This window comes from Rhinolophus ferrumequinum, chromosome 18 (genome assembly GCF_004115265.2).
Source record: "Rhinolophus ferrumequinum isolate MPI-CBG mRhiFer1 chromosome 18, mRhiFer1_v1.p, whole genome shotgun sequence".
Taxonomy (NCBI): Eukaryota; Metazoa; Chordata; class Mammalia; order Chiroptera; family Rhinolophidae; genus Rhinolophus; species Rhinolophus ferrumequinum.
This window is the reverse complement of record NC_046301.1, coordinates 36,786,237-36,812,323: the sequence shown is the minus strand read 5'-3', so window position 1 is coordinate 36,812,323 and position 26,087 is coordinate 36,786,237. Positions and strand designations below refer to the sequence as shown.

Sequence of the window (26,087 nt, the reverse complement as noted above, 5' to 3'; positions counted from 1 at the left end):
ACAAATCTACAGGGACAGAAAGTAGGTTAGGGGTTGCCTACATCTGGAGGGCAGAGGATGAAAGAGAATGAGTAAGTAGGAGCGACTGCTAATGTGTACAAGGTTTCCTTTGGGGATGATGAAAATGTTCTAAAATTAGATGATGGTGATGGCTGTACAACTCTGTAAATATATTTTTAAACACTGAATGTATGTTTTAAACCAATGAACATCACAGTATATGAATTATATTTTAATAAAGCTGCTATGAATGAATTACTACGCATATTATTAGGACTCAGTTTTCATCCTCTTACTTCCTTCCTCAAAATATGTCTCATTGTTTTAACTGTCCATATTGACTGTCCATATTGCTTGAATAAAATACATGTCTCTTGTACCTGAGTAAATAGAATTGAACATTTTCTATTTTTCTCGTAAAAAACAAATAACTAACTTGTCATATTGCTTCTTCCCTTTTCTGGTGTCAGAGATTACCACTGTAAAATTCAGAGTCTAAATAAAGCAATCTAAATAAAGAGAGATATTTGAGTAATTCTCCAAGTATAGTTGAGTTATTCTTATTATCATTCCATAAGACTTCCTAATATACACTGTAATAAATTTGCTTGTACTTCAAAACTTCAGCTGTTATTCTGTAAATTTTCCTAATGTAAGGATTTATCACTCATTAAAATAGCTTCTGGATATATATATATATATATATATATATATATATATATAAAATAGCAATTCTTGGCATTAGGTGGTTTTCAGACTTGAAGTTCAGGTCGTCTTTTAAAGTCAGCGTGCAATTAAATTTTAAAAGAAAAAATGGTTTCCTTCTCACATGGAATGAGAAGGCAGGAACTTGAAATGAACGGAAATTCTGCTTCCATTAACTGAGATCATGCTGATCTAGATCATGCTGAGATCATGCTCACCACATTTTAACCATGACTTAGGCCTCAAGAAGTCAACATTATTTGATGTTATATGTCCGTATATGTAAATGAGTTGGACCATATTTCTTTCCTTCTGACAGTCTGGTGAATCAGACTTGGGTAACTAAGACATGTGCCACTGCTCATGCCACCAAAATGTTGTAATACCCCTTTTCAGGAAGTAAAGTATCATTGGAATTTTTTTTTTATCATAACAAAAAGCAAAGTTAAAGAATAGAACTTAAAGTAAGATAAATTAAATAATACTTATAACTTCTCTTATCTATCCAGTTAGTTGGCAACAGAAAGAAACTGGACATTTACCTATCCAAATTAGTAAATAGATGAAAGGTCTTTGTTGGGGAAATATTGGAGATGAAAATCGGGATAATGACCCAGCGGTATCAGAAATCGGACAAGTCCTATCTTCTATGAAAAAGAAAAGCCAAACTTTTAGCTTTATTGTCTGAAATGTAGATTCGGAAAAGACATGGTACCAGTGTGTGTGGGTTGTCCACGCTGGAGCTCAAGTAATGATTCTTTGCATTTTTCCACATCTAGGTAACTAAATCTAAGGTAGAATAATAAAGCATGCAATGGGGTATTAATCTTCAAATCCTCAAGAGCTTTCTGGGTGATTCTACTGAAACTAAATGAAGAAGTCAAGTTCATTTCATATTGCTCTTCAATTTAAATAAATCCTAAATGGTTTTAACTACCTTGCTTGGGTCCAGCTGAATCCAACGAATCATTTCCTTTTTCAGTTCCTCTTCATATTGCTTGGCATCTGCCCTCATGATGACTATTTTATTTTTGAAGCACCTGAATTCTTCAGGTTCTAACTCCTTGAAAATGAAGAGTCACAAATACCAAGGAAAATAAAGTCATCACCCTTTCTAAAGTTTTTCATATACACCACTATGAAGTAAATCTCTCATGCAGTCAATACTCATCCATATTCAGTTACGTAATTAACTGCATGTAGGCTGAGAGTTCTGTTCTCTATGTAATGGTTGATCAGTATTCTGTGTTCATTAGAACCTACCAACACATCATTTATTTTTTTAATACTGTAGTTAGCTTTATGGTAAAATAAATAAAAATTTCTAAATGTTTATTTTAAACATACATATTTTTCTTACCATGGCAAGGCACTATTTTAAGCATTTTACAAATAACAATTCAGTTAATCTCCTTAACTCAACAAAGTAGATACTATTTTGGGGAACAGGGAAAAATATGAATATATATAGAAAATTTCACTGATTTGCCCAATTCTGGAACACTGCATCTCCGGAGTTTAAATTCTTAACAATGAAATATGCTGCCCTTATCTATACCAGAATAAATACCATTCATGAATTTGCTCCTTATTAATGGACTGCCACTGCCAAAGAACGAGAGATCTCAGCCATAGAATGTAAACATGCACACACCTGCATTCTTGTCCATTCTGGCCAAATGTGTACCATAGCATCATAAAGCAGTACACTTTCCCGCGGAGAAAATCCAAGGTCTAAAGGGATTCCATATTTCTGCATCTGAAAACCATAAAAAACAAAAGGATTGATTTTATATCCCATTTACAAATTTTTAACAATCTGGGTACATACTCATTTTCCAAAGTGGTCTGTACTTACATGACTGACGGTAAGTGCAGCACACGGGTGATAGTGTTCAATGAAAAAGTCGTTATCCTTTAGGGAACACACATACTTTTCTAGATCATTGTATCGCTCTTTGTACCATACTGTAAATATAGGATTGAAATAATCATTAAGATCTGGTTGCTTTCGAAAACAATAACCTAATCATGAGTTTACAATTATCAGCAGGCCTAGAAAGAGCAATGCATGACTCCATTGCCAGCAAAACACTAAAAACAACGCTGTGCATTGGGAAGAACCTTGAAACAGGACTCAGTGTACCTATATCACATACTTGTGCTTTATTTTTCCTCTTGGTCTTAATCTTCAATTATGTTCTATCCTGTTTTTCAGTTCCTGGTATTTACCTATGATATTATAATTTATTTTTCTCTATATGTACTCTTGTAAAGTATCCCTGTGTGCAATAGGGGCATAGAATAAATAAATAGATATGTAGACATACAATTATTTAATTAAGAACATTATAAATACTACTACTATTACTATATTATTTCTCTATCATTAAGTACAGTATTACTCAGTCAAAGAAAGTATATGTGTCTTTTGTTTTTTGTTTATTTCTTTTAATTGAAGAAGCTGATATTCCAAATATCTATATTAATATTACACTTGGTCTTATTTTTTTCTTAGCACTTACCACTACCTAACATGTTATTTATTTTATTTTCATTTTATTTACTATTTATCTTAATGAATATTAATGTTTAATTTCTATGTCCACATTAAAATTTAAGCTCCAGAATAGCAAACAGTTTGTTTCGTATTGTAATTCTAAGGACAATAATGAGGCCTGGCATATATTAGGAACTTTAATATTTGTTAGATTCCCCTTTGTTAGCTGTGTTGACTTCGGCATGTCACTTAATCTCCGATAGCTAAGATTCCTATTTATTTAATTTCCTCTGTATATTAGAAAAAAATTGATTTCCCTTCAGAGTTGTAGTAAGACTATTTTTTTTATTTATAAGATGCACTAATATGATACAAACACATAGAGTATACTGAGTAGTTCTGAGCTCCCCTTCTCCTAAGTTAAAATAGTCATACCCAGTCTAACTCTGTATGATGGCTTTTCTATTCTTTTTTTTTGTTGTTTCTTTGAAAGTTTCAAGGTATTTTGAGCTGGACCAGAATTTTCCATCGTGCTCTCAGCATGTTGCCAGTATCTTTTAATTAACACCAACCATCTATTTAAAAAAAAAAAGGTATTATTGTCACAAAAAACAAATCTATAATATCATTACTTTTCTAAGAAAAAGATCATTAAAACTCAATTCTAAGAGAATAATAATCCTCTCTAATCTTTGAACATATTAAAACTATGTTTGTATTCACATAATTTAATCATTTTATACAATAACCAAAAACTGATACTTTGACATTTCTTATGAAATTTATTAACCCAAAAATAAAGCAGTTGTATCCATTTCTCTTTTTGTGTTGACTTATTTTGAAAACATTTTTGGTGTTTTGCATAGGAAAGTAGTGTGCATAGTATATTGATATGATAGTTCTAAACTACCTTACACTATTCTCTGAGAATCGAAATATTAAGCTATAAAGAGGAAAATTAAATCGCTCACACAAAATTCTTGAAGAAACAGGTAAGCATGTAAATTACATCTAGTCAAAGGAAGAGAACAAGTGTTTTATAGTTAAATATAACAAGAAGAAGATAAGTCTTACTTGAAAAGACATTTCTGCTTTGTTTTAGAGATTATTTTAAATATTGTATGATTGGATTATTTATTATTATTAATATCATCACTAACAGCAATTATAATGAATGCAAAATCCAGGCTTACTCAGTGAGATGTTCAGGATTACTGATAGTAGCAGAAAGTGCCAGAAAGGGACACCGAATCATAACAAGAAGATGTTCCCAAACTTCTGCTCCAATTTCTCCCCCAAGACAGTGAACCTGGCAATGTGGTCAAATAGACTCATTATAAAATTAATTACAACCCCCCCCCAAATTTTAATAGATTATGCTACCAGAACTTATTATTTCTTCTCTGTCCACATTCAGTAATGTTCATTCACCTACTGGCAAAAGTGGTCCAAAAATCCCAACATAATTTTTGAGAAGAATTAAGGCGAGTTTAAGAATAACATTGAGAAATGACTTGCTCTATCAGGCATGACGATAGCTGACTGTGAAAAAGAATATTACGTGGTAATAATAATACTCATAAACAAGGAAAAATTAAGCAAAAGGATACATTTTGTAAGTCTTGTTTACAAATGAAATATTGGCTAAATTATAGCGTTGCCACAAGAAAATAAGATGAAGAAATATCTCTATCAAAATAAGACATTTATTCATGTGTCACTAGGCCTACCTCTGAAATATAGATAAAAACATTTATGAAATAAATTAATTTGAAATAAATAAACTTCTCCAGGTTTCAGTCTGAAAATATACAGAGAGCACTTATCCTACACTAGTTAGAAATCTGGAGAAAGCCTAGTTCTTTATATATACATATGTGTATTCACAAACAATTTAAGTTGATTTGCCAGTTTTGTAAGGTTTTGCAATTTGGATTGTACGAGGTCGAACAATTAAGCTTGCAAACTCATCCTAGAAAAAGTGTCACATACCTCATTGCTGAATATAACCCACCAGCTGTGTATGACCTTCACATTGCTCCACTTCCTTGGCATTGTGAGATTCTAATTTTCACTGTGTTGTTGATGAGTCTCATTATGATTTTAATTTATTTTTTAGTTGAGGTTCTTTTCAAGTGTGTATTAGACATATGGAAATCTTTTGGGAGTGCTGTTTCTCTTAGTATTTTAAGGAAATTCTTATATATTTTCAATGAGAGTTCTTCACTTATAAATGGCAAATACCTCCCATTCAATGGCTTTTAATTTCATTACCTTAATGATGTATGTTGATGAATAAAAATTCTTGATTTTAATATAGTCAAATTTGTTAAATCTATTTTTCATAGTTTGAGCTTTTCAGGTTTGTGTTTAAGAGGTCTTTCTCTACTCCTAAGTAATGAAGATATTCAAATATTATATTCTAAAGTTTCATCCATTTTCCTTTCATGTTTATGTGTTAAACTATTTCTGAAATTGATTTTGTGTATGATGTGAGGAAGTGATCTAATTTCATTTATCTTCCATATGGACTCCCAATTTTTCTAATACTGTTTTCAGTACCACGATTTTCTTAAATAAAATGTCTATATGTGGTTCAATTTCTGGGCTCTCTGTCCCATTTGTCTATATGTTTATCCCTCTTTCAAAAGACATCACTTGATTACCATAGATCTATAATAAATCCTGATACCTGATAGAGCAAGTTTGTCCACCTTTATCATTTTTTTCAAATGTATCTTTTTCACTACTTGAATATTTTTCAAATTTATCTGGGGTAACTTTTTCCCTTTGGAACTTCCATGTAAATTTCAGAATCAGGTAGTCAACTCCCTCCCCCAATCATACAAATGTGCACAAAAAAAGTGCACGTGCACACACACACATACACACACACACACACAAATATCACAGAAGGACAGAAAAAGTTCTGTGAGTTTTTATTGTGATTGCACTGAATATATTGGACAACTTGGGGACTTAATAATATGCGTGTCCAAAATGACCTATTATAATCATAATCAGGGCAGTTATAATCATAACATTGTATTTTCCAATATAAAAACATGGACCATTTCCCTAGGTATCTCTATCCATTCGATTATTTTTTAAATTATTTTAATATACCACTCAGTAAAGTTTAAAGATTTCTTTATCGTTGTTTTGCACATCTTTTTAAAGATTTATTCCAAAGTACTTCATATATTTTATGCAATTATAATGATATTAAAAATGCTTGCTTACCTCGTTTTCTCAACACGCGTCACTGCATGAAAATTATTTATCAATTTGAAATTCAAAGTATGAAAAATATAAGGATATATTCTTTTGTTTGTTTGTTTGTTTTTTTGTTTTCTTTATTTTATTTTTTTAATTTATTGGGGTTACAATTGTTAGTAAAATTACATAGATTTCAGGTGTGCAATTCTGTATCACATCATCCATAAATCACACTGTGTGTTCACCACCCCGAGTCAGCTCCCCTTCCATCACCATACATTTGATCCCCCTCACCCTCATCCCCCACCCCCCAACCCCCTTACCCTCTGGTAAGGATATATTCTTGACCTAAATATAACTATGCTAGAAAGATAAGCCAAAAAGAAATTTTAAAAAATATTTGGAAATTAAGATATATACTTCTAATTAATCCTGGACCGAAAACTAAATCATGATGGCAATAAAAGGTGTTTTAAACTGAATGATTAAAAAAATGAAATGTTTCAAGTGTTGTTAAAACAGTACTTTAAGATTAATGCATAATCTTTAATGCATTAATGTATTAGAAAAGAATAGATAAATGTATCAGAAAAGAACTCAAAATTAATGTTTAAATTATATGTCACCTTTGTAAATCTGCAGCTGCCTATTTTATTTGTTTATTTTAGTCTGTCTGCTTGCTTTATTTGCATATTTGTATTCTGCTTTTTATTTCCTTCCTAGTGTTATTCATCAAATTAATGCCAGCTGGGAAGTATGAGTCATTTTTTAAAAAAAACAGATATAGAGAAAACATGACTAATTTGCCGTGAATGCACCCAGTGATAGGTAAACAGGTAAAAATAAAAAGTACTTCTTAAAAGATAGATAGTTCAGTGGGATAAAAGATTTTTGCTTAAAGAAAAATACGTCTATTGCCAATTAGTCATTGGTGTGTCCAGTGATTTTTGGAATACTTTTTCTCTGCTACTAACACTCTTAATCTAGAATTTCTTTCTGTTTTCCCATTCCATCTCCTTCCAAATCTATTACCATGAGCACATACCCCTTTCATAAATTGAGTATTTATTTTAATAACTATCCATATGATCACCATCTTTACTAAAGTACATGAATTACATATTTTATATACATAAAACTATTTATTTGGGATAATGATAATGAAAGGTAGCATACCTCATCAAATATGACATATCTTATCCTTTTCACCCACTGTTGATGATGAGGTGATAGTAAGAGTATTTCCAAACACTGAGGCACTGTCACCAATATCTGTTTTTAAAAAATTAGGGAACCATTGACTTGATTTTTTTTTAAACATCAAACTTTAACTTTTAGACATTAATAATATATTTTAGATAACACAGTACATTTATATTGTCATTTCCATTAAAACAACCATCTCACTTGTGGAAAAACAAAACAAATGTTTGTAATAGATGTATGTTGCTGCTGACAAATTAAAAAGGAATTAAGCTTATTTCATTAATAAAAATTCAGTATATTAGGAATATAAAATCATCAGCATTTGAAACCATCACCATTGAAGGAAGTTCCTTCCTCCTGTTGAAATTTCAGAAAAGAAAATAATTCTACTTTGTATAGAAAATACGTCATCTTTTACCATGTGTAATGGGCACTTTTTTGCCCAAATTTGTGAGGAAAAAATAGGGATGGGCATTATACATGGGTAGTACTAATTCCACATATATAAATGTTTTTAATTATTTTATTTATTATTCTGAGTTGAAAGCTAACTCTAGAAATCAATAACAATATTCATATGTAAAATAATACCCTGGAATACGATAATTGGTTTTGTTGAACTTAGGATGAACTTGCAAGATGAAGAGTTCTTGGCCTTCTATGATATGTAAATATTGTAAATTTGTTACTGGTACATAAAATTTCTTGTACCTTGTATCTGTTCTTGTGTGTCATAATTATTTGTTACATAAAATTTCTTACACCATAACATGTTAAAACATAAATGCTGAAACTCTTTTATAATACAAAAAAAAACTATCTAAATGTAAACAAATAAAAATTTGAACTAAAAAATTAAAAAGGAAGATTTTTTTACCTGAAAGTTTGGACCAAAAATGTTGGTGAGCATTATACATGGCAAAGTACGGTAATTATTTGAAAGTTAATCAAATTATTAAATAAAAAAATAATACAAATAATACATTCAAATATAAATATATGGGTCAGTGTCATTGCGAATTTAATTTATCCTCACGTTAAAACCTTGAAGTGCCTACCAAAGTACCCTAATATTCCTTATTATTTATTATGTGTGCATGTGTGTGACATACCTGACAATTCAAGGTGTCATGACGGTAATCTCTTGTAAAAACTCCACACACCACTAATCCTTTTGGCAGCGCTTTGGTAAATAAACTGCAGACAGTGCCTACCACTTGATTCACAAGAGCCTTAAATCATAAAAGACATAACCTGGTATTCAGTAGTTATTGACAATACTGAAAAAAGTATTTAAAATAAACTAACGTCTGCAACAAATTTACATGCAAGAAACTGCAGCACCAATTTTATATAAGTCTTTCTTAATAAAAGACTTACTTGCACAAGTGGTTCCCACCGGTTCCATTTTAAACTTGCCCTTAATGTATCATATATGACACTCCTTATTAATGGGCTAGCTAGAAACAGTAAACAACAATCCATGCCACAGAAATGTGATACATACTGTACAGGTGAAATCAGATGATGATTTTTTATTGAAAAACATAATTGTTTCTCCAATGATAGGCACATTACTTAGCTTCATTAAGCCTCTGTTTTCTCATCTGTAAAGTCAGAGGACTGGGTCATATAATAGAGATGATCCGTCCCCAAACTAGCATTCTGAATTTCTTCTCAGTGCATCTTTAAGGATTGCAATTAAGGAGTCTCCTAGGGAAAGAGAGAGGGAGGGATACCCCAAATCCCTTCTAGATAAAGAGAAAAAATTCTGATTTGGCCAAAAGCCTCTTGACTTCATTTTACACAGGATGCTGTAAAGTAAGAAGTCTATAGCACTTGCAATAATCAGGGGTTATTTGCAGAACATTTATCCAACCAAGAGGAAAGCAAAACAAAACAGCTGTATTTCCCTCCTCCTCTCTCTGTAATGAACTTGTCCATACTCTCTTAACCTTGGCACAGATATCAAATGGTTTTTATTAGCAAAATTCTCAAAAGTGTCAAATCATTATTTTTATTAATAATAAGTACTGGACCTAAGGAGGCTTAAACAATAAAATGAATAAAAAATAAGGGGGGATGGTACCACTTATTGATCATTGTTTACGCCCAGACAATATACTGGATGCTTTACATATATCATATGACTTAATGTTTAGAATAAAAGTAAGTAGCCCCCCTTACCCACGGGGCATATGTTATAAAACTCCCAATGGGTGCCTTAAACCACAAATAGCAGCAAATCTTATATATACAGTACTATGTTTTTGTTTTGTTTTTCCTATCCACACATACCATTTCACTTAAGTGAAACACTTTATGGCTTCTCTTTGGCATAGCCAAATTGCCAGCATCACTACTTTTGCATTTTGGAGTCATTAAGTAAAATATGGTTATTTGAACACAAACACTGCAACAGTAGATTTGATAATTGAGAAGACTGCTAAGTGAGCAATGGGCAGGGAGTGCATATAGCACAGATACACTGGATAAAGGGATGATTCACACCCAGGGAAGAACACAACAGGACAGTGTAAGATTTCATCACCCTACCCAGAATAGCACACTAGCGAACACATACAAATTGTTTATTTCTGCAATATTCCATTTAACATATTTGGACCATGGTTGACCATGGGTAACAAAAACCACAGAAAGTGAAACCATGGATAAGAGAGGACTAATGTATAATGTAAGCATTTTTATCTTTTTTTTACAGGTAGAAAAACTAAGGTAAAAAACAGGCTCATGATCACACAGCACATAAGTCCTCAAATCCGTGACTGCAGTGCTGGAACCTGTATACTGTAGTACATCCCTATCGTTAAAGGCACAGACTACAGGTCAGGAAAATTATGGTGAGACATAGTGTCATGTGGACACAATACCTTTGTTGGAGAAACATACACAACCACCCCTTCATCACTCTCTCTCAGGATTTTCTCCATACAGTAGTAAGAGGCATAGGTTTTCCCTGATGAAGTCGGGGCAACAATTACAGCAGATTCATTATTATCCACAACATCAAGAAGTTCCCTCTAGATAAGAAAAAAATCATATTTCATTTTGAAAACACATATTTAGTGTCACATTGTAACTTAACAACAACTGTATCTAAGGCAAATGAGAATTCACAGTTCCTTCTGAGATACAATAGTGTTCAAGATGGCAGGTACTTAAAGGAATCACCATTTCCTGTTATTAGGAAATAACTCAATTCACATCTCTCTTTCTTCACTTAAACTTGGATAAAAATACCCTAATAAATACCCATCATCACAAGGGGTCTGCCCAGATTATCAAGCAGCCCAGCTCTCTGCACTCTTTGTTAGCTTGGGGAACATCAGACTGAAATCAAAATTACCCAGATCTGTTGTTCTTAATTTTTCCATGTTTCTGTTTATAACTTAAGTGTCAGCAAATGAATAAGGTGTAGAAAACGGCGGTTCTATTCCAAAAAATATAAAGATATGTAATAAGTTATATATTTATCATTATCATAATAAATTATGAATGACTGCTGTTCAACATTTGGACAATCTGAAAGCATCACTACTTTCAAAGAATAGTAAATTCTTGCCAAATATATATCATTAAACATCAGGCACTACATTTTGATTTGAAACTATATATATATATATATATATATAATTAAGAACAGACTAACTGGAGTTAGAGAACCTAGTTTTCAATCCAGGCTCTATCATTTAATAGAATATATATATATATATATATATATATATATATATATATATATATATATATATTTTTTTTTTTTTTTTTTTTTCAGCTGACTCTTTTTTGTGTTCCTTTTAGGTCAAAACATGATTTATTTTCGTTGTCATTATATTGCATTCTATAATGATTGACATATCCAAAATTTGTCACACACAATGAGATGTGAACCGTTTCCATCAAGTTTCTTCACTCTTCCGGACTACAGATTTTTTTGGTAAATACCTGCCATGTGTCTGGTATAAAACGATGCACCCTGGGATCTGGATCGCTTCTTTCTTCTCGAAATAAGTAAGGACCCATGTATGTTAACTGAAACCGAGCTGCTCCCATGTGAACTGAATATTTAGAAATATCCTTCTTAATACCTGATTCCTGCAACTAAAATGATATTACATATGAGATTTTCATACTTATGATTTTTAACTTGGGCAAGGAAATTATTATCAATAATGTTGTAGTTTGCTTTGTTTCAACAAGATTATTATTTCATGTTTCATGATGGTTCAGAGTAAACAAAGGAGGGTAAGATATAGATACTATATTTTACTATAATTTTAAAATACTATTTTATATGTCAGTACCATGTTCCATTGAACATAAGTAAAATGAATATAAAATTAATATTTCAATTATAAATCAGCATAATATTTGATAATTGTTAAAATCAACAAGCACCCCCGCCCCCTACACACACACAATAAAAATTGTGTTTCAATTAAGGTACTCTTGTCAATCTTGAAAGGGCTTCTTTAGTAAAAGAAATATTCTTATAAGAGTCTATATAATTAGTACACATCATCTTACAAATTATTTTACTCAAAGACTTCTACCAATAGGTAAATAACTCTTATCACTGAGGAATTCACCATTACAAGAAATTCACATATTTGACATGGCCTCTATTCTTGAAGTTCTGATAACACTTGATTATGATAATATTAACAAAGCATAGGAAATACAAATTCATATGATGTGGTGCTCTGGTTGAGAATTAACCACAAAACACGTTTTGAAACATTGATGGCTAGAAGCAGGAAAAAAATTCCATTAAAAATTACCAAAAGTACAATTAAATTTTTTAAATGACCAATATTTTTTTTCTATTTACTTTCATGTTTAAGAAAAAAGAAAAAAAAACTGTAATACTTTTGGTCATTCAATAATAAAGTAAATATGTTATTTCTGAGCTGGAGCAGAAACTCCAGATCTAGAGTTGGAAACAGTGGGGAGCTAGAATTCCATCCGTCATCTAGGTTTTCTCTTGTTTGTTTGTTTGTTTGTTTAAAGCAAGAAAGAATTGCTTCCCTTGAGCTTGTATGTTTATTTTAGGAAAACTCTTTCCTCCCAATTGTTCAGGTCCCTCAAAGGAGTGAAGAAACATAGCGCTCCCTTGGTTGGATATTATATACCCTTGCAATATGAGGTCAGGATAGAGCAACCAACGAATGAGATATCTTATCGATATTGTGGTTGGATTTGGACTATGAGCTCATCTCATATTCAACATTGAGATAATTTTCTGCAGTGTAATTCATTTCTATATCCACACAGTTTCAAAAGTCTTATCAAATATGTCAGGTGAATTTTAGCTGTGGCACTTGGGTAATCAAAATGCAGGGCTGTTACCATGCTGAATGTGAAGTATAATATGGGAGAACAAAAGTCACCTGGGATCTCTCACTCATTAGATATGTATTTCTTAATAACATCTGATAATCGGTGTCCTGCTAATAATATGAGTTAAAGTTTCTTGAGCACTTGTGCATCAAAAAAAAAAAAAAAAAAAAGTCACCTGGGAAAGCTGGCCTCAAGCTCTCCATTCGGGCTTACAGAATTGCCAAGTAGTGGCCCAAAGTAATAAATCCTGAGATTATGGAAGCAAGCTACAGCTAGAAAGGATTTATGGGCAATGTTAGAATTCTTTAGGAATGGGCAAACTAGCAAAAGGCTGGATCTTTGGGGTAGGTCAGTATGAAGACTTGGGAACATTATAGAGCCATTAAAGAAAGGACTAGTTCAGGAGGAAATGAAAGACTAACTATGCTTCCTCTTTCTGACCAGTTACTCTGATTTGGTTAATCTGGTCCATCTCTCTGAGGGTGAATTTTAATTCTTTGAAGAAGTCTTCAGAAATCTCCTAGATAAACAGACAACAAAATTTACAGGCAACACTCAAATCTATAAAATTCTTTCCTTCCCTTTACCCTCCCCTCCTTTCTTTATTCCTTCCTTCCATTTATTGAGCAGCTTTTTTAAATTACTGCATTATGGACACAGCAAGAAACAAGACATAAAAAGGCCATGCTTCTATTGAACTTACATTCTAATTCTGGGAAACAAACAATAAACAAATGGACAAAACATACACCAAAATATTCAGATAGTGACATATGCTGCTAAGAAAGAGAATCAATCTTTTAGTGACTTCATGGGTGGGAGGGAAGAATGGAGGAAATGCTACTTAATATTGGATAGTCTCAAGCCAGCCATAAAATGTTCCTTGGATAACATGAATGTGTCACCTAAAACATTAATAACCATAGAAGTAAGCCATGTTAACATGAGAGGGAACAGACGTTCACATAGAAGAAATAGCTGATGCGATACTATGACACAAGAAAAATAACCCTGTTCACGCAACAAACAGAATGATTAGAAATGGGAACGGATTGGTAATTGAGGACCAGATATGTAGGGCCTTGTGGGCTTTGGTAAAAAAAAAAAAAAAAAAAAAAAAAAAAAAAATCATTCTAAGTAAAATGGGGAGCTCCTGTATTTTATCCATTCAGGCTGCTACAACAAAAATACCATAAACGGCTTGATTTGCTAAAAGTCTGCCCCTTACAAGATCATCCTTTTGCTCTAATGTCACATGGCAAAGAGAGGAGTCAGCCTTTTGTAAAGGCACTAATTCCACTCATGAGGGCTTCACCCTCATTACCTAATCATTTTCCAAAGGCTCTAGTTCTAAATACAATCACTCTGGAGGTTAAAATTTCAACATGTATTTTGGGGGGAGGACACAAATATTCAGACCATAGCACTTCTACAACAAATAAAACATACATCCATAAAAATATTAGATCTGTGTCTATATAGGACAATGCATGACTAATTATTAACTTAACCTAGTAAACATTAATTCTAAATACATCCCACAAAATATTTCATACAAACACACACGTGAATGTCACATAATATTTTCTATAGCATCTACCTGAGGAGATAATGACTGTGCCAAGTTGTCAAATCCAATATATTTTAGGTACTTGGCTAATTTTTGTCGATGTGTATTTTGTAATAGTTCTGAATATTTTTCATAGATTACGTGAATTCTTTTCATCAAGTTAATTATTATGCTAATATCTCTGGATTCTGCTTCTGTTGGAAAAAAAAACATTGGCATGCGTAATTTAAGTTATGTAAGATATTGATAATAAAACCCCCCAAATTGACTTAATTTTATTGCAGGATTTAAAAAAAAATATATGAATCACTCATAATAATTGAGGGATTCATAGCAACTACTATTTCATAGCAGTTGAGTATGGCCTTGAGTTAGAATAAGGTTGCCAGTTTTAGCAAATAAAAATATAGAAGATCCAGTTTGAGATACGTATTTCATGACATGCACATATACTAAAAAATTGTTATTTACCTGAAATTCAAATTTAATTTTTCTGTGCTTGATTTAACAACGTGAAAAGTTACCTCTCTAAGCTTCATTTTCTTTATACAGATCATGGGGATACTAAAAATAGGTCTCGCCTCATATGGTTATGAGTTTAATAAACTCATATGGTTATGAGTTTAATAAAGATTAAACTAATTTATATAAAAATACGATAATGGCAGCAGTTATTATTAATCGTAAGGATTAATATGGACTATAGGCTGAATTTACCTTTTCTTTAAAAAAAGGCCATTCCATATTTTACTCTTTTAATATTTACTTTTCTGTGAATACAAGAGATAAATATCTTTCATCTTCCCTCCAATCAGAAATGTTCATTCTCTGGCCCACATCCAAAACACTGTCGTGCCCCAGTTTACTAATTATTTAATGTCTGCGTATTTTTTGGAGTAAGAGAATTATATTAAAGTTATTTCCCTGTTACTGACATTTGATGGACACTAATTTGCTCTCCTAGAACCTTGGTTTCTTAATGTAATATCAGGGCAATGTAATCTGCATCAGAGAATTGTGAGAATCTCTCTCTCTCTCTCTCTCTCTCTCTCTCTCTCTCTCTCTCTCTCTCTCTCTCTATATATATATATATATATATATATATATATATATATATATATATATATATATACATAGTTAAATTCCCATGGTATCTCATCAGTGTTATAATGAAATTACATTGAACAAAATATTTATATATTCATATAAAACACAGTAGGTCTTCAAATAACATCATTTTGTTCAATGTAATTTCATTATAACACTGATGAGATACCATAGGAATTTAACTCTTATTAGCCTAAGGTAAAATTAGGTTCACTATACACTTGAAGTAGCAGAACCCATCGATGACTTTACATGAGGACTTACTGTATGAGTATATAGTTTTGGTTGTGGTCATTGCAGTATGTTGCCGTTAGTTCAGCATGTGCCCGAGTACCTTGAGAGACTGTTCATTAAGGAGCTCAGAGCAGGGCCCGTACATACTCTTATCTTCAGAAGCCCCATAGGTACTTAATGAGGTACTCAGCTCATGGCTAACCTTGAAAAACTGTTTACTGAATTGAATTCCAAATTAAATCTATTTCACCAATACATATCACATTTACAAACAGTCATAATGTTGTTAGTAGATAAAACAAAAGGAAATTGTCTTACTCTTTAGACATCAAAAAGATTTCCTGGAAGTGACACAGGCCGGAAGACTGCATATGTGGTCATTATCAGTTATTTTGCTCTGTTCTTACTGACCTTGTATTTCAAGAAATAAATATTTTATGTACCTGCTTTTAAACAGTATTCCATCCAAAATTTGAAACAGGCATCCAATCCTACCATTTCTGCAGTAAATTTTACAGATTTAACAGAACATGTTTGGAGAAAATCTTCTAGTCTTTTTATTCCAGAATTAGGATTTTCTTTAATTTCCTTTTCAATATGTAGGGACAAGTTATTCCATCTTTCTACCTCTCTTTTCTCCAGTTTAGCTAGCTGTCTCTTTTGATTTTCCTCAATAAATTTTTCTGCATTTGTCTTCTGGAAAAAAAAAGAAATAGGAAAATAATCAACAATAAAACAAGTGTTTCCAGAATAATACATTTTTAAAGAAATATTTAGTATCTTAGGCCATTAGTTTACCATTTAGGACATTGAAGTAGCGCATCAAAAAGGATCTTACAGGTCCTGAATAATTAAATGAAAGCATCTATATTTATACAATCATGATAATTCAACATTCCCTTCTCTCTCTCCTCAGCTATTATTTTCTTAATCCAGAAAACAAGTATTCTGGCATTCCAAGCCCGTGGGGTTGGGTCTAAGGAAAACAATATCGAATTTGGAAATGTATCTTTTGTAAAACTAGACAAATTGTGATGTAATCACAAAAACTGTCCAGGAGTGTACCATACTGTGCTTTATAGAAAAACAAATATAACTCATGTCCAGTGATGTCCAAAAGAAAGCTAGTAAGTCTGAATGGGGTACAAAGTTATCAGGTCTAATATTGTAATATCTGAATTATTGTATGCAAAAGAGAATGCTGCCATAGCCAATCTCTGTAACAACTTTCTTGTCTAGGACTCAGGGTATGTGCTTATTTAACTCTCCTCTACCATCTGTCTCCTCCACATGAAAACAATGGACCATTTTAGGAACTTCCGAGTGCCAGTTAAGTGATGTTAGCTCCTCCTGGGAGTAGCACATCCTAACCAGAGGTAAAAAGATGTAACTGGAGAGAGTGGCCTACAGGGTAACATCCAGAAAAAATGAGCTTCCTTAAGAACAAAACAGAGAATTAAGACTCAAAACATTTTCAACATATATGACGTAGAATGTCAAGTTTTAAATATATGTAGCTCTTGATATGACTAAGCAGAAGGAAAAATACCCTAGCAATAGTACACAAAGGACATGAAAGAAATTCGTAGGGGAACAAACCCAAATGGAGTCTAAATTTTGAAAATATACCCATATCACTGGTGTTCAAATCATTGAGACTAAAACCTCTCATGATAGGAATTAAGAAAAAGGAAAAGAAAGAAAAAGCAGGCACTCTCATACATGGTGGTAGTCATTACAGCTGAATGGTTAAAGGGGCAGATTCCAGAGTCCATCCTGGGTCAACAACTCACTAACTCTGTAACTTAGCACAGTGTTTTTCACTTAAGAGTTCAATGAATCAGTAGCATATTATTATTATTTGTATTAATATTAAAATTAAAATAAAACTTGGAATAGCCATCTTAAATAAGAATACGTATCAAAATGAATATTTAAAATGTTTGCATTTAAAAGTTTTCATAGCCTTTGATCCAGCAATGACTTTTCCAAGTAATTATAAAAGGGTAGAAAGATTCAGATAAAATTCTGTTTATCATAGTGTAAGTTAGAATAATAAACTAATGGAGACATAATAAACAATTAAAAAGAAAAATAAACATTATAGAATATTATACAAATATTACAAGGAAAAGTTTATTCCTAGCTCATTGAAATAGAAAGTTCTTCAAAATACATTGTTTAATAGGGAAGCATAATAAAACCATATGTAAATTTTAAAATTGTTTGTGTATGTTTGTAAATATGTATATGTAGATTGAAATATGTCAAAGGATAGTCACCAGAAAGCTAATAAAAGTAACTTTGGAGGTGGGACAATATTTTTTCGTGATTTCTTTTTGGATACTTTTCTAGATAACCTAAATTTACTAGATGTGTTTATAATCTTTATAACCTTTATAATCTTTTTTTCAAAGCTATTTAAAATTTGGAAAACAATGTGCTATTATGAAAGCATAGTTAATGACACAGAAAAATATCCATTATACATGTCGATAGGTGGGGAACATAGGTTAAGAGTACATAGAGGGGTATTTGGGGGGAAAAAATGATGAGTGGAAATGACTGAAAGATTGTAGGTCAATATGTTGATAGTGGTTATCAGTGGGATGTGAGTCTCAACTTTTATTTTTTCCCCTTTTTTCTTACCTTTTTTTATACTTCAAAAATAATTCAACATATAATAGAATGCCATATTATATACAGACACAAAAATGTGTTTCACAACATCTTTAGTAACATGAAAGGGAAAATGATAACAAGAAAATGCATTAAAATGCTAAAAGTTTTTAACTCTGCATGAAGGTCCTATTAGGATTTTGTTTTCTTTGTTACACTTTTCTTCCTTTTACAAGTATTTTAACTTTTTGTAATTCATGGTTAGTATTTAGAGTACACTTGATTTGACTGTTATTAATTTTTTTAGAAAAGGGAGTTATTTCTTCTCTTATACCACATGAGTTTACCAGTGTGCACAATTCTGGATATTGTTCATGAAGGTCCCACATGTAAAGATAGAGCCGTAGGGACCCCACATGACTGAGCCCTGATTGATCAAGAATATACCTGGTGTTTTCTTGTCTTTTGCACAGAAGAATTTTCTGGAGGTGGCAGAGCTCTTCCTCTTATAATCCTTACTGACCTGTTACTCCCGATCAAAGATTTCCCAAAGACATGATAATAATGATGTAATTTTTGTATGTCCCTTCTTCTTTTGGCATCTTTGGATTTAACTGTAGGAAACAAATAAATTACTAAAATATGCTGGCAGTGTTATTTATAAATAAATAACATTTAGAGGATGTTATTTAGAGGATATTCATTTAGAGGATATTCATGAAAAAAGGTTTTGACAAAGACCCTTAGAAATTTGCACTAATCTATTTACAGGCATGTTAGAGATTGAGATATAAAAACTCAAATTATTTGAGCCATATTTAAATCATATGGATGAATCTAAATCAGTGTCTGTCATGTGTATTTTCACTTTATTAATATTTACTAGGCATTATGGGTATGCCCCATAGAATAAGTCAGTAGTGAGCTTATGTCTTTCTTTTCTTCCAGAATATCAAAGCCATCAGAGAAATCTCAGCTCTTTGGCATTGTTGATGGTACTATGTCCAAGGTCAGGAACGAAGCCCACGGACACTCACAAAAGCATCTGATTTAGAAACAGAGTCTCTGAAAACTACCCCCAAATTAGGTCAGAAACATTTAACTAAAACAACTTTATCAAATTCCAGGTAATATCACAGAATGGACTCTGGAAACAAGTTATTAAATTTTGCAGGCTGGACACAACTAAAAGACATGTCTGCTTTCGCCATTTTTTTTTTTATGGCTTTAGTGTACATTTTGTTTCCTGTTTTTATTCATTTCAGGTGTACAAAACAATGTAACGATTAGATATGTACACCCCTCACAAAGTTATAACCCCCCTCCGCCAATCTACTACCCACTGACATCGTATATACGTAGCTGTTATAGTTCCACTGACTCTATTCTCTATGTTGTACTTCATATCCTATGACTACATATATTAAATTATAGTTGACATTTAATATTATTCAGCTTCAGCTTCAGGTGTACAGTGCAGTGGTCAGGAATCTACGCCGTCCATGTAGTGGTCTCCCTAATAAGACAAGTGTCAATCAGGAACCCTACAAAATCTTTACAACATTATTGATTATATTCCCCAAACTGTCTTTTGTATCCCCATGGCAACATTGTGGCTACCAATTTGTGCTTTCTAATCCCCTCAACTTCTCCCTCATCCCCACCACCCTTCCATCTAGCGACCCAACAATTCCTCTCTTAGGTACCTATCCAGAGAAATCCAAACGCTAATTTGAAAAATATATATGCACCCCTATGTTTACTGAAGTGCTATTCACAACAGCCAAGACATGTAAACAACTGAAATGTTCATCTGTAGACGACTGGATTAAGAAACTGTGGTACATTTATACATTGGAGTATTACTTGGCCATAAAGAAGAACAAAATCTTACCAGTTGCAATGACATGGATGGACCTAGAGAATATTATGTAAGTGAGATAAGTCAGACGGAGAAAGACAAATAACACATGCTCTCATATGTGGAATCTAAAGAATAGAATAAATGAGCAAACTAAACAGAAATAATCTCTCCACTGGTTTTTCAAAGCAATTCCTTTAAAATGTTAATCTGATCATGTCACTCATATGGTTTGAACATTTCAATGGCTTCCTGTTCTTCTATTATTCAAAATCCTCACGAAAGCCTACAGAAGCCTCCATGATTTGGACTCATCTCACATCACTCTCTGGACTGCAGCCTCTCTTGGGTTTCCCTACTAGTCCCCACCACTACACACACCAAGCTAACTATCTTCATCTTTCAGATTTGGCTTGAAAATCCCCCAGTCCCTCAAGCTGACTCTCTTCTTTGCACTTGATTTTAGTACTCATCATTATTTTAAATAACTATCTCTGAAATGGTTTGCTTAACATCTGCTTTCCCTGCTGAACTATGAGCAATACCAGAGCAGGAACATATATATCATGTTCCCTGCTATACTCCCGGAGTCCAGCACAAAGCTGGGCACATAATAGGTTTTAATTCATAGGACAGATGCTGAATGTGTGTGCCAGACATCTGCAATACCAATCTGGCAGCCACTTCCCAATCTATAAGGAATCCGAATTGTGTGCAACTGATTTTTAATTTTTCCTATACTGATTTTCCTGTTCAGGTTTTAAATCCAAGAAGAAAAAAGATTAGCAAACTACAGAGGCCCATAAAATATCACCGCCAAAACAATTATTAGATTATTTGAGCATTTAATATGTATTTCACTTTATTAATATAATTACTAAACAATGTTTTAGAGCAAGTAATTCACATAATTAGTAATTTGGGCAAATAATGAAAATATAATGTGATCAATGAAGGCATTGTGTCTCATAAGATAATACAATAGGAATTTTTAATTGAGAAGAACCAAGAACTAAAGGAACTTAAACAACAACATGTAAAGCAATTTGTTGTAGCAAACTAAGGAACATTTTTAAACGATCCTGTCTCAACAAAATAGATTTTCTCCCCAATAGATTGGAATCTCATTTTTCATACTATAGAAAGCAGCTTCTTCCTGGTTTTGATGTGAAAAGTGTTGGAAATTTGTGTGGTAGCCTGAGAGAGAGAAGGAGGAGACTATAAATTAGATTTCGTTAAGCACAGATGAGTTATTTTTTTCTTATACATATACTACAATTCTTTAATATATAAGAAAGTTGAAACCGTTTACTACATATTAATTATACTTACAACCACTGTTGCACCTAGTTCTTTCAAAATCATCACTGAGAGGTCTATGAGAGTGCCAGTGTATGAGTTCATCAAATTCTTTCTTCTTACAAAGAGATGTAACAGCTGGATCATCGCTGGGAAAAAATAAAAAAGCATATATTATAATACACCTATAAATTTTTTGGTTTCTATTATAAGCCCTGAACTTATTTAATGGGTCTCTACCCTTAATTTTACAACTATAAATTAGCAAAACCTGTTTTAAAAAACAATTTATCTCAAGAAGAAATAGTCAAGTGGGCAAGAATATCAGTAGAACAGTCATCTCCATAGCAATAAAACATACATAATTAAGAATTTATTTGTATGTGGGATTGAATTAGTTACCAAATAATAATGAAGTGTGTATAGTTTTACCTATAAAAGATGATATTTCTAAAGTTGAGAAACCTTTCCGGATTATTTTAGTATGTTTGTTTGTATGTATGTGTGCATACTTGTAAAAATTGTCAAGCACAGAGAATAATTAAAGAATAAATGACACCCATGAACTGATTATTCATTCAACTCCAAGATAGTCATCGAGTGCCTGCTATATGCCAGGTACTCTTCTAGATACTGAGACTATGTCAATGAACAAAACAACTTACAAACTGTCTTTGTGGAGTTTATATAATGACAGAGGGTTACAAACAACAAAGAAACATAAATGCAAAATACAGTCATGTGTTGCTTAACGATCAGATACATTCTGAGAAATGTTTTAGTCAATTTCCTCATTGTGCAAACATTGTGGATGGAATGCACTTACACAAACCTAAATAGTATAGCTTGTTCCTAGGCTACTAACCTGTCTAGCATGTTACTGTACTGAAAACTGCAGGGGATTATAACACAATGGTATTGGTGTATCTAAACACATCTAAACATAGAAAAGGTACAGCAAAAATGCTATAGAAAAGATAGCATGTGTGTGCACACCCTCATACGTTGCATGGCCAGGTGTTGGGGCTCTAGAGGGAGGTGACTTCAGAGGGAGAGTAGATGTCAGGAGGAGGGAAGGAGAGGGGAGGAAAAATAAGGGGGAGCAAGGCAAAGCAGAGATCAAAAGAGACCCAGAGAGATAAAGTTCGAGAAGAGAAATAATAAAAAGGAGAGGGAGAGGGAGAGAGAGAGCAGAAAGGGACAGGGAGGGAAAAGATAAAAAGAAAAAAGGGAAATGACTTTGTGTGCACAAGTGTGTGTGTGTGTGTGTGTGTGTGTGTGTGTGTGTATGGGGCAGGGGGTGGGGTGGGGGCACAGCACAGAGGGGAGGCTCCTGGCTCCCCTCCTTCCCAGCCCACTGTTCTCACTCCCTTGCCAACCCAGGGCCACAGCCTTGGGCAGGCAGAGGAATGACGGATGGATGGACAGCATATGGAGTCTGCTTGTCTGTGTAAACCACTCAATGTTACTAGTAAATTCAACACCATAGTTGGGTCCAGCTTTTTCTTTAAATATCACAAACAAACTTTTTGTTTATAATCCATTATAATCTTATGGGACCATTATAATCTATGGTGATTCATTTCACATCTAGCCTTTAATTTCTATATCTTGGCTACTACAATACCTCGGCCACCCACTCCTTTAATTACACCCTTACCTAGTCATACCTATTACAGAGAAAAAGGTAAAGGAGATCTCTCTATGTGTGAGAAATGAAGGCAAGTTTTTTAAGAAAAGTATGTAAGTGTTTTTTCAATTATGATAATCAATCTCATATGAAAGCAAAATTCAATAAACTCATTAAAATGTATCTTCCAATGTAAAGTTTTAATCACATATATACAATATATAAAACAATAATTCCAGTTCACTATATCCAGTGATATAGAAATATAGATATCACAAACATGCAAAGTTTTTCTATAAGTACCTGCTTAGAAAAGGTACTTCTGACAAAATATCTCCAGCATAATCGTCTATAATCTCAGCTTTCAGAGGAATGAGTCCCAATTTATGAATTTCTTGATTTGATCCTGGTAGTTTTCAGGAATACAATTAATATTTGAACACAAAACTCTAATAATTTCCCATTGTGATGCAAATGTTTCTGGAATAGGAAAGCTAAAACATTTTCAATGTTTATTGCAAAATAAAAATGCATCAATAGAATTATTGTATATCAGGATGTTTCAATCAAATTTATATTACATCTATTAAGTCACAAATGTAAACATATATTGAATTAACTAATATAAAATTTCATTTCAATTGAAGTTGAAGGCATTTGAGAAATTGTCATGAAATCACTATGCAATCTAGAAAAGACAAGAATTTATTCTGAACCACAGTAAAAAATGTCTGTTTTTCCATAGACCAAAGGAAATTGTTTATAAAATTTTCTAAATTTAATCATCAGTATTAATAAAATGAAATAGTAATAAAATAACATCTGTTTCTTTGCTTAGTTGAAACTTAAAAGAACTTTTATATATTTCATTTAGTCCCAAATAAAAATTTTCCACATAAATAGGCTGGTGTCATCTGTCAATCACCATCCTCAGAGGTCCACTTAAATACAAGCTGGCTTCTCCATATGAGCTTTAACAAAACTTACACTGTTTGTAGAAAATATAGTAAAGATATTATTACAAAATGCCCTCTGTTCCTGACTATGAAGACAGATAGAAATGGATTCAAGTCTTCTACCATGAATTCGCTATGTATTTATGACACCTTCCCAAGGTCTTCTCTGTAAAATGAGATTACTAATAATACCAGGAGTATGGCTGTTTTGAAAACCAAAGAAGAAAATTCATGTGAAGGGCAAAGCACAATATGTGGCAGAATGGGTATTTAATAAACGTTAGTTTACTTTCTCATTTCTCACAAGAAATAGATAGAGAAATAAATAAGGGAAGAAACAAAACAATGGGAAGACAAAGAAGGTGTATAGGTCTGGAGCTGAGAGCAGGACTAACCCTGTAAAAAGACAACGTTTTAAAAGATCAGATTTATTTTTAAACACAGATTGTATTGCTAATCTCTTTCTACCCTGGATGAGATCAGCTTTAAAAAATTGTCAGCACCTCTAGGAGATGTTTTTGTCTGTGAAAGAAACAGCCTGGACGTTGTCCTCATGGGCATGGGTCCTCCAAGATCACTATCCTCTGATAATGTTAAGACCGTGTTCCACAACTTCTGATATTCCTGCATCAAAGTGTCACCTAATCCCAAATTTAGCCCTACGTAGAAGAAGAAAACAAATTCAAATCAATAATGAAAGTCTGAGTGGTAGTCACCGTGTTTTATATTTTACGAGCATATGAATTATTTCATAAGCTTATGTCAGTGAGCATCTCATCTTGAACGCTTAAAACAAAACAGAATAGGTTCTGGCATATTTTTCATGTTGTAACTAATGTTATAAAAAAGTAAAAGTATCCTTGAACTGTTACTGGGGTTGCTGTAATTTTCTGTCACTGAGGAAATAAAACCAGATGGGTCACTGAGAAGTCAACCCATGGCTCCAGTATGATAGGTGAGGGACTCAGGAGCCAGTATCAGGAGTTCTGAAGGTCATGTTGGAGAAGTGGGGAAGGGTTTCTACACTGTGCATCTTCCTTCTTCTCATAATACTCCAACCCGACTCTTCTTTTCAGTTTTCACGGGAACAACACCTTGTCCAAAACAATCAGCAGCAAAGCTATGATGTCATTTTATAATATATGCAAATTATCTGATATATGAAAGATATACAATAAATGGTAACGCTTATCATAGTATTCTAGGGGTAGCTCCTAAAGTCCTACCATTTAAACTTCCTTTTCCCCTCCAAACAGCTGATATTGTCTCGTAGCTTTGGGGGGAAAAATATATATATATATTTTTTGATCTTCAATGGAAGCATTTACTGTTTGTGAAAATGCAGACTTTCCATAGAAAATCTCTGCAAAGAAAGCTTCCTATTGAATTGTCGTTAATTAACGAATAGCCCTTTGCCATTATTTGTAAGATACAATACTCACCCACCCACCAAAAAACAGGAATAAAAGACTTAATTATACATTATTTAAAACATACCTCTACTATATTCAATTTCATAATAATAAGCAATATTTTTCCATAAACTATTATCAGTTAAGTCAGGCAGGCCAGTGAAATTCACATTCCAATTATTTTTAGCCTTTAATTGTTTTAGGATGAAAACTTGACATCTGTTTAGCTGGAAAGAGAGAGAGAGAGAGAGCGAGAGAGAGAGAGAGAGAGAGAGGGTGGGGGGCATGTTCTAATGATATAAAATCTTCCCAGAATGTTCAGATCTTCCTCAAGCTTCTCTCAACAGGATCTATGCTTAACTAAGAAAAAGGAACTAGAGTAAATATCAAAATGCAATGCTACTTTCCTGA

The 26,087-nt window shown here is 32.8% G+C and overlaps 1 protein-coding gene across 1 annotated transcript in view; it reads right to left on the bottom strand.

Moving 5' to 3' along the window:
• The window catches only part of LOC117038556 (probable ATP-dependent RNA helicase DDX60), a 71,576-nt gene that overhangs the window by 30,250 nt on the left and 15,239 nt on the right, over positions 1-26,087 (bottom strand). The window contains exons 9-24 of the mRNA XM_033135521.1: positions 25,762-25,903; positions 24,768-24,923; positions 23,612-23,714; positions 21,712-21,827; positions 18,966-19,132; positions 16,343-16,595; positions 14,589-14,752; positions 11,594-11,749; positions 10,522-10,671; positions 8,743-8,862; positions 7,601-7,696; positions 4,399-4,514; positions 3,641-3,780; positions 2,564-2,673; positions 2,360-2,464; positions 1,643-1,768 (exon numbers count right to left, since the gene is read on the bottom strand). Coding sequence (XP_032991412.1) covers positions 1,643-1,768; positions 2,360-2,464; positions 2,564-2,673; positions 3,641-3,780; positions 4,399-4,514; positions 7,601-7,696; positions 8,743-8,862; positions 10,522-10,671; positions 11,594-11,749; positions 14,589-14,752; positions 16,343-16,595; positions 18,966-19,132; positions 21,712-21,827; positions 23,612-23,714; positions 24,768-24,923; positions 25,762-25,903 — 2,220 coding nt within the window. The remainder of the gene's footprint in view (positions 1-1,642; positions 1,769-2,359; positions 2,465-2,563; positions 2,674-3,640; positions 3,781-4,398; positions 4,515-7,600; positions 7,697-8,742; positions 8,863-10,521; positions 10,672-11,593; positions 11,750-14,588; positions 14,753-16,342; positions 16,596-18,965; positions 19,133-21,711; positions 21,828-23,611; positions 23,715-24,767; positions 24,924-25,761; positions 25,904-26,087) is intronic.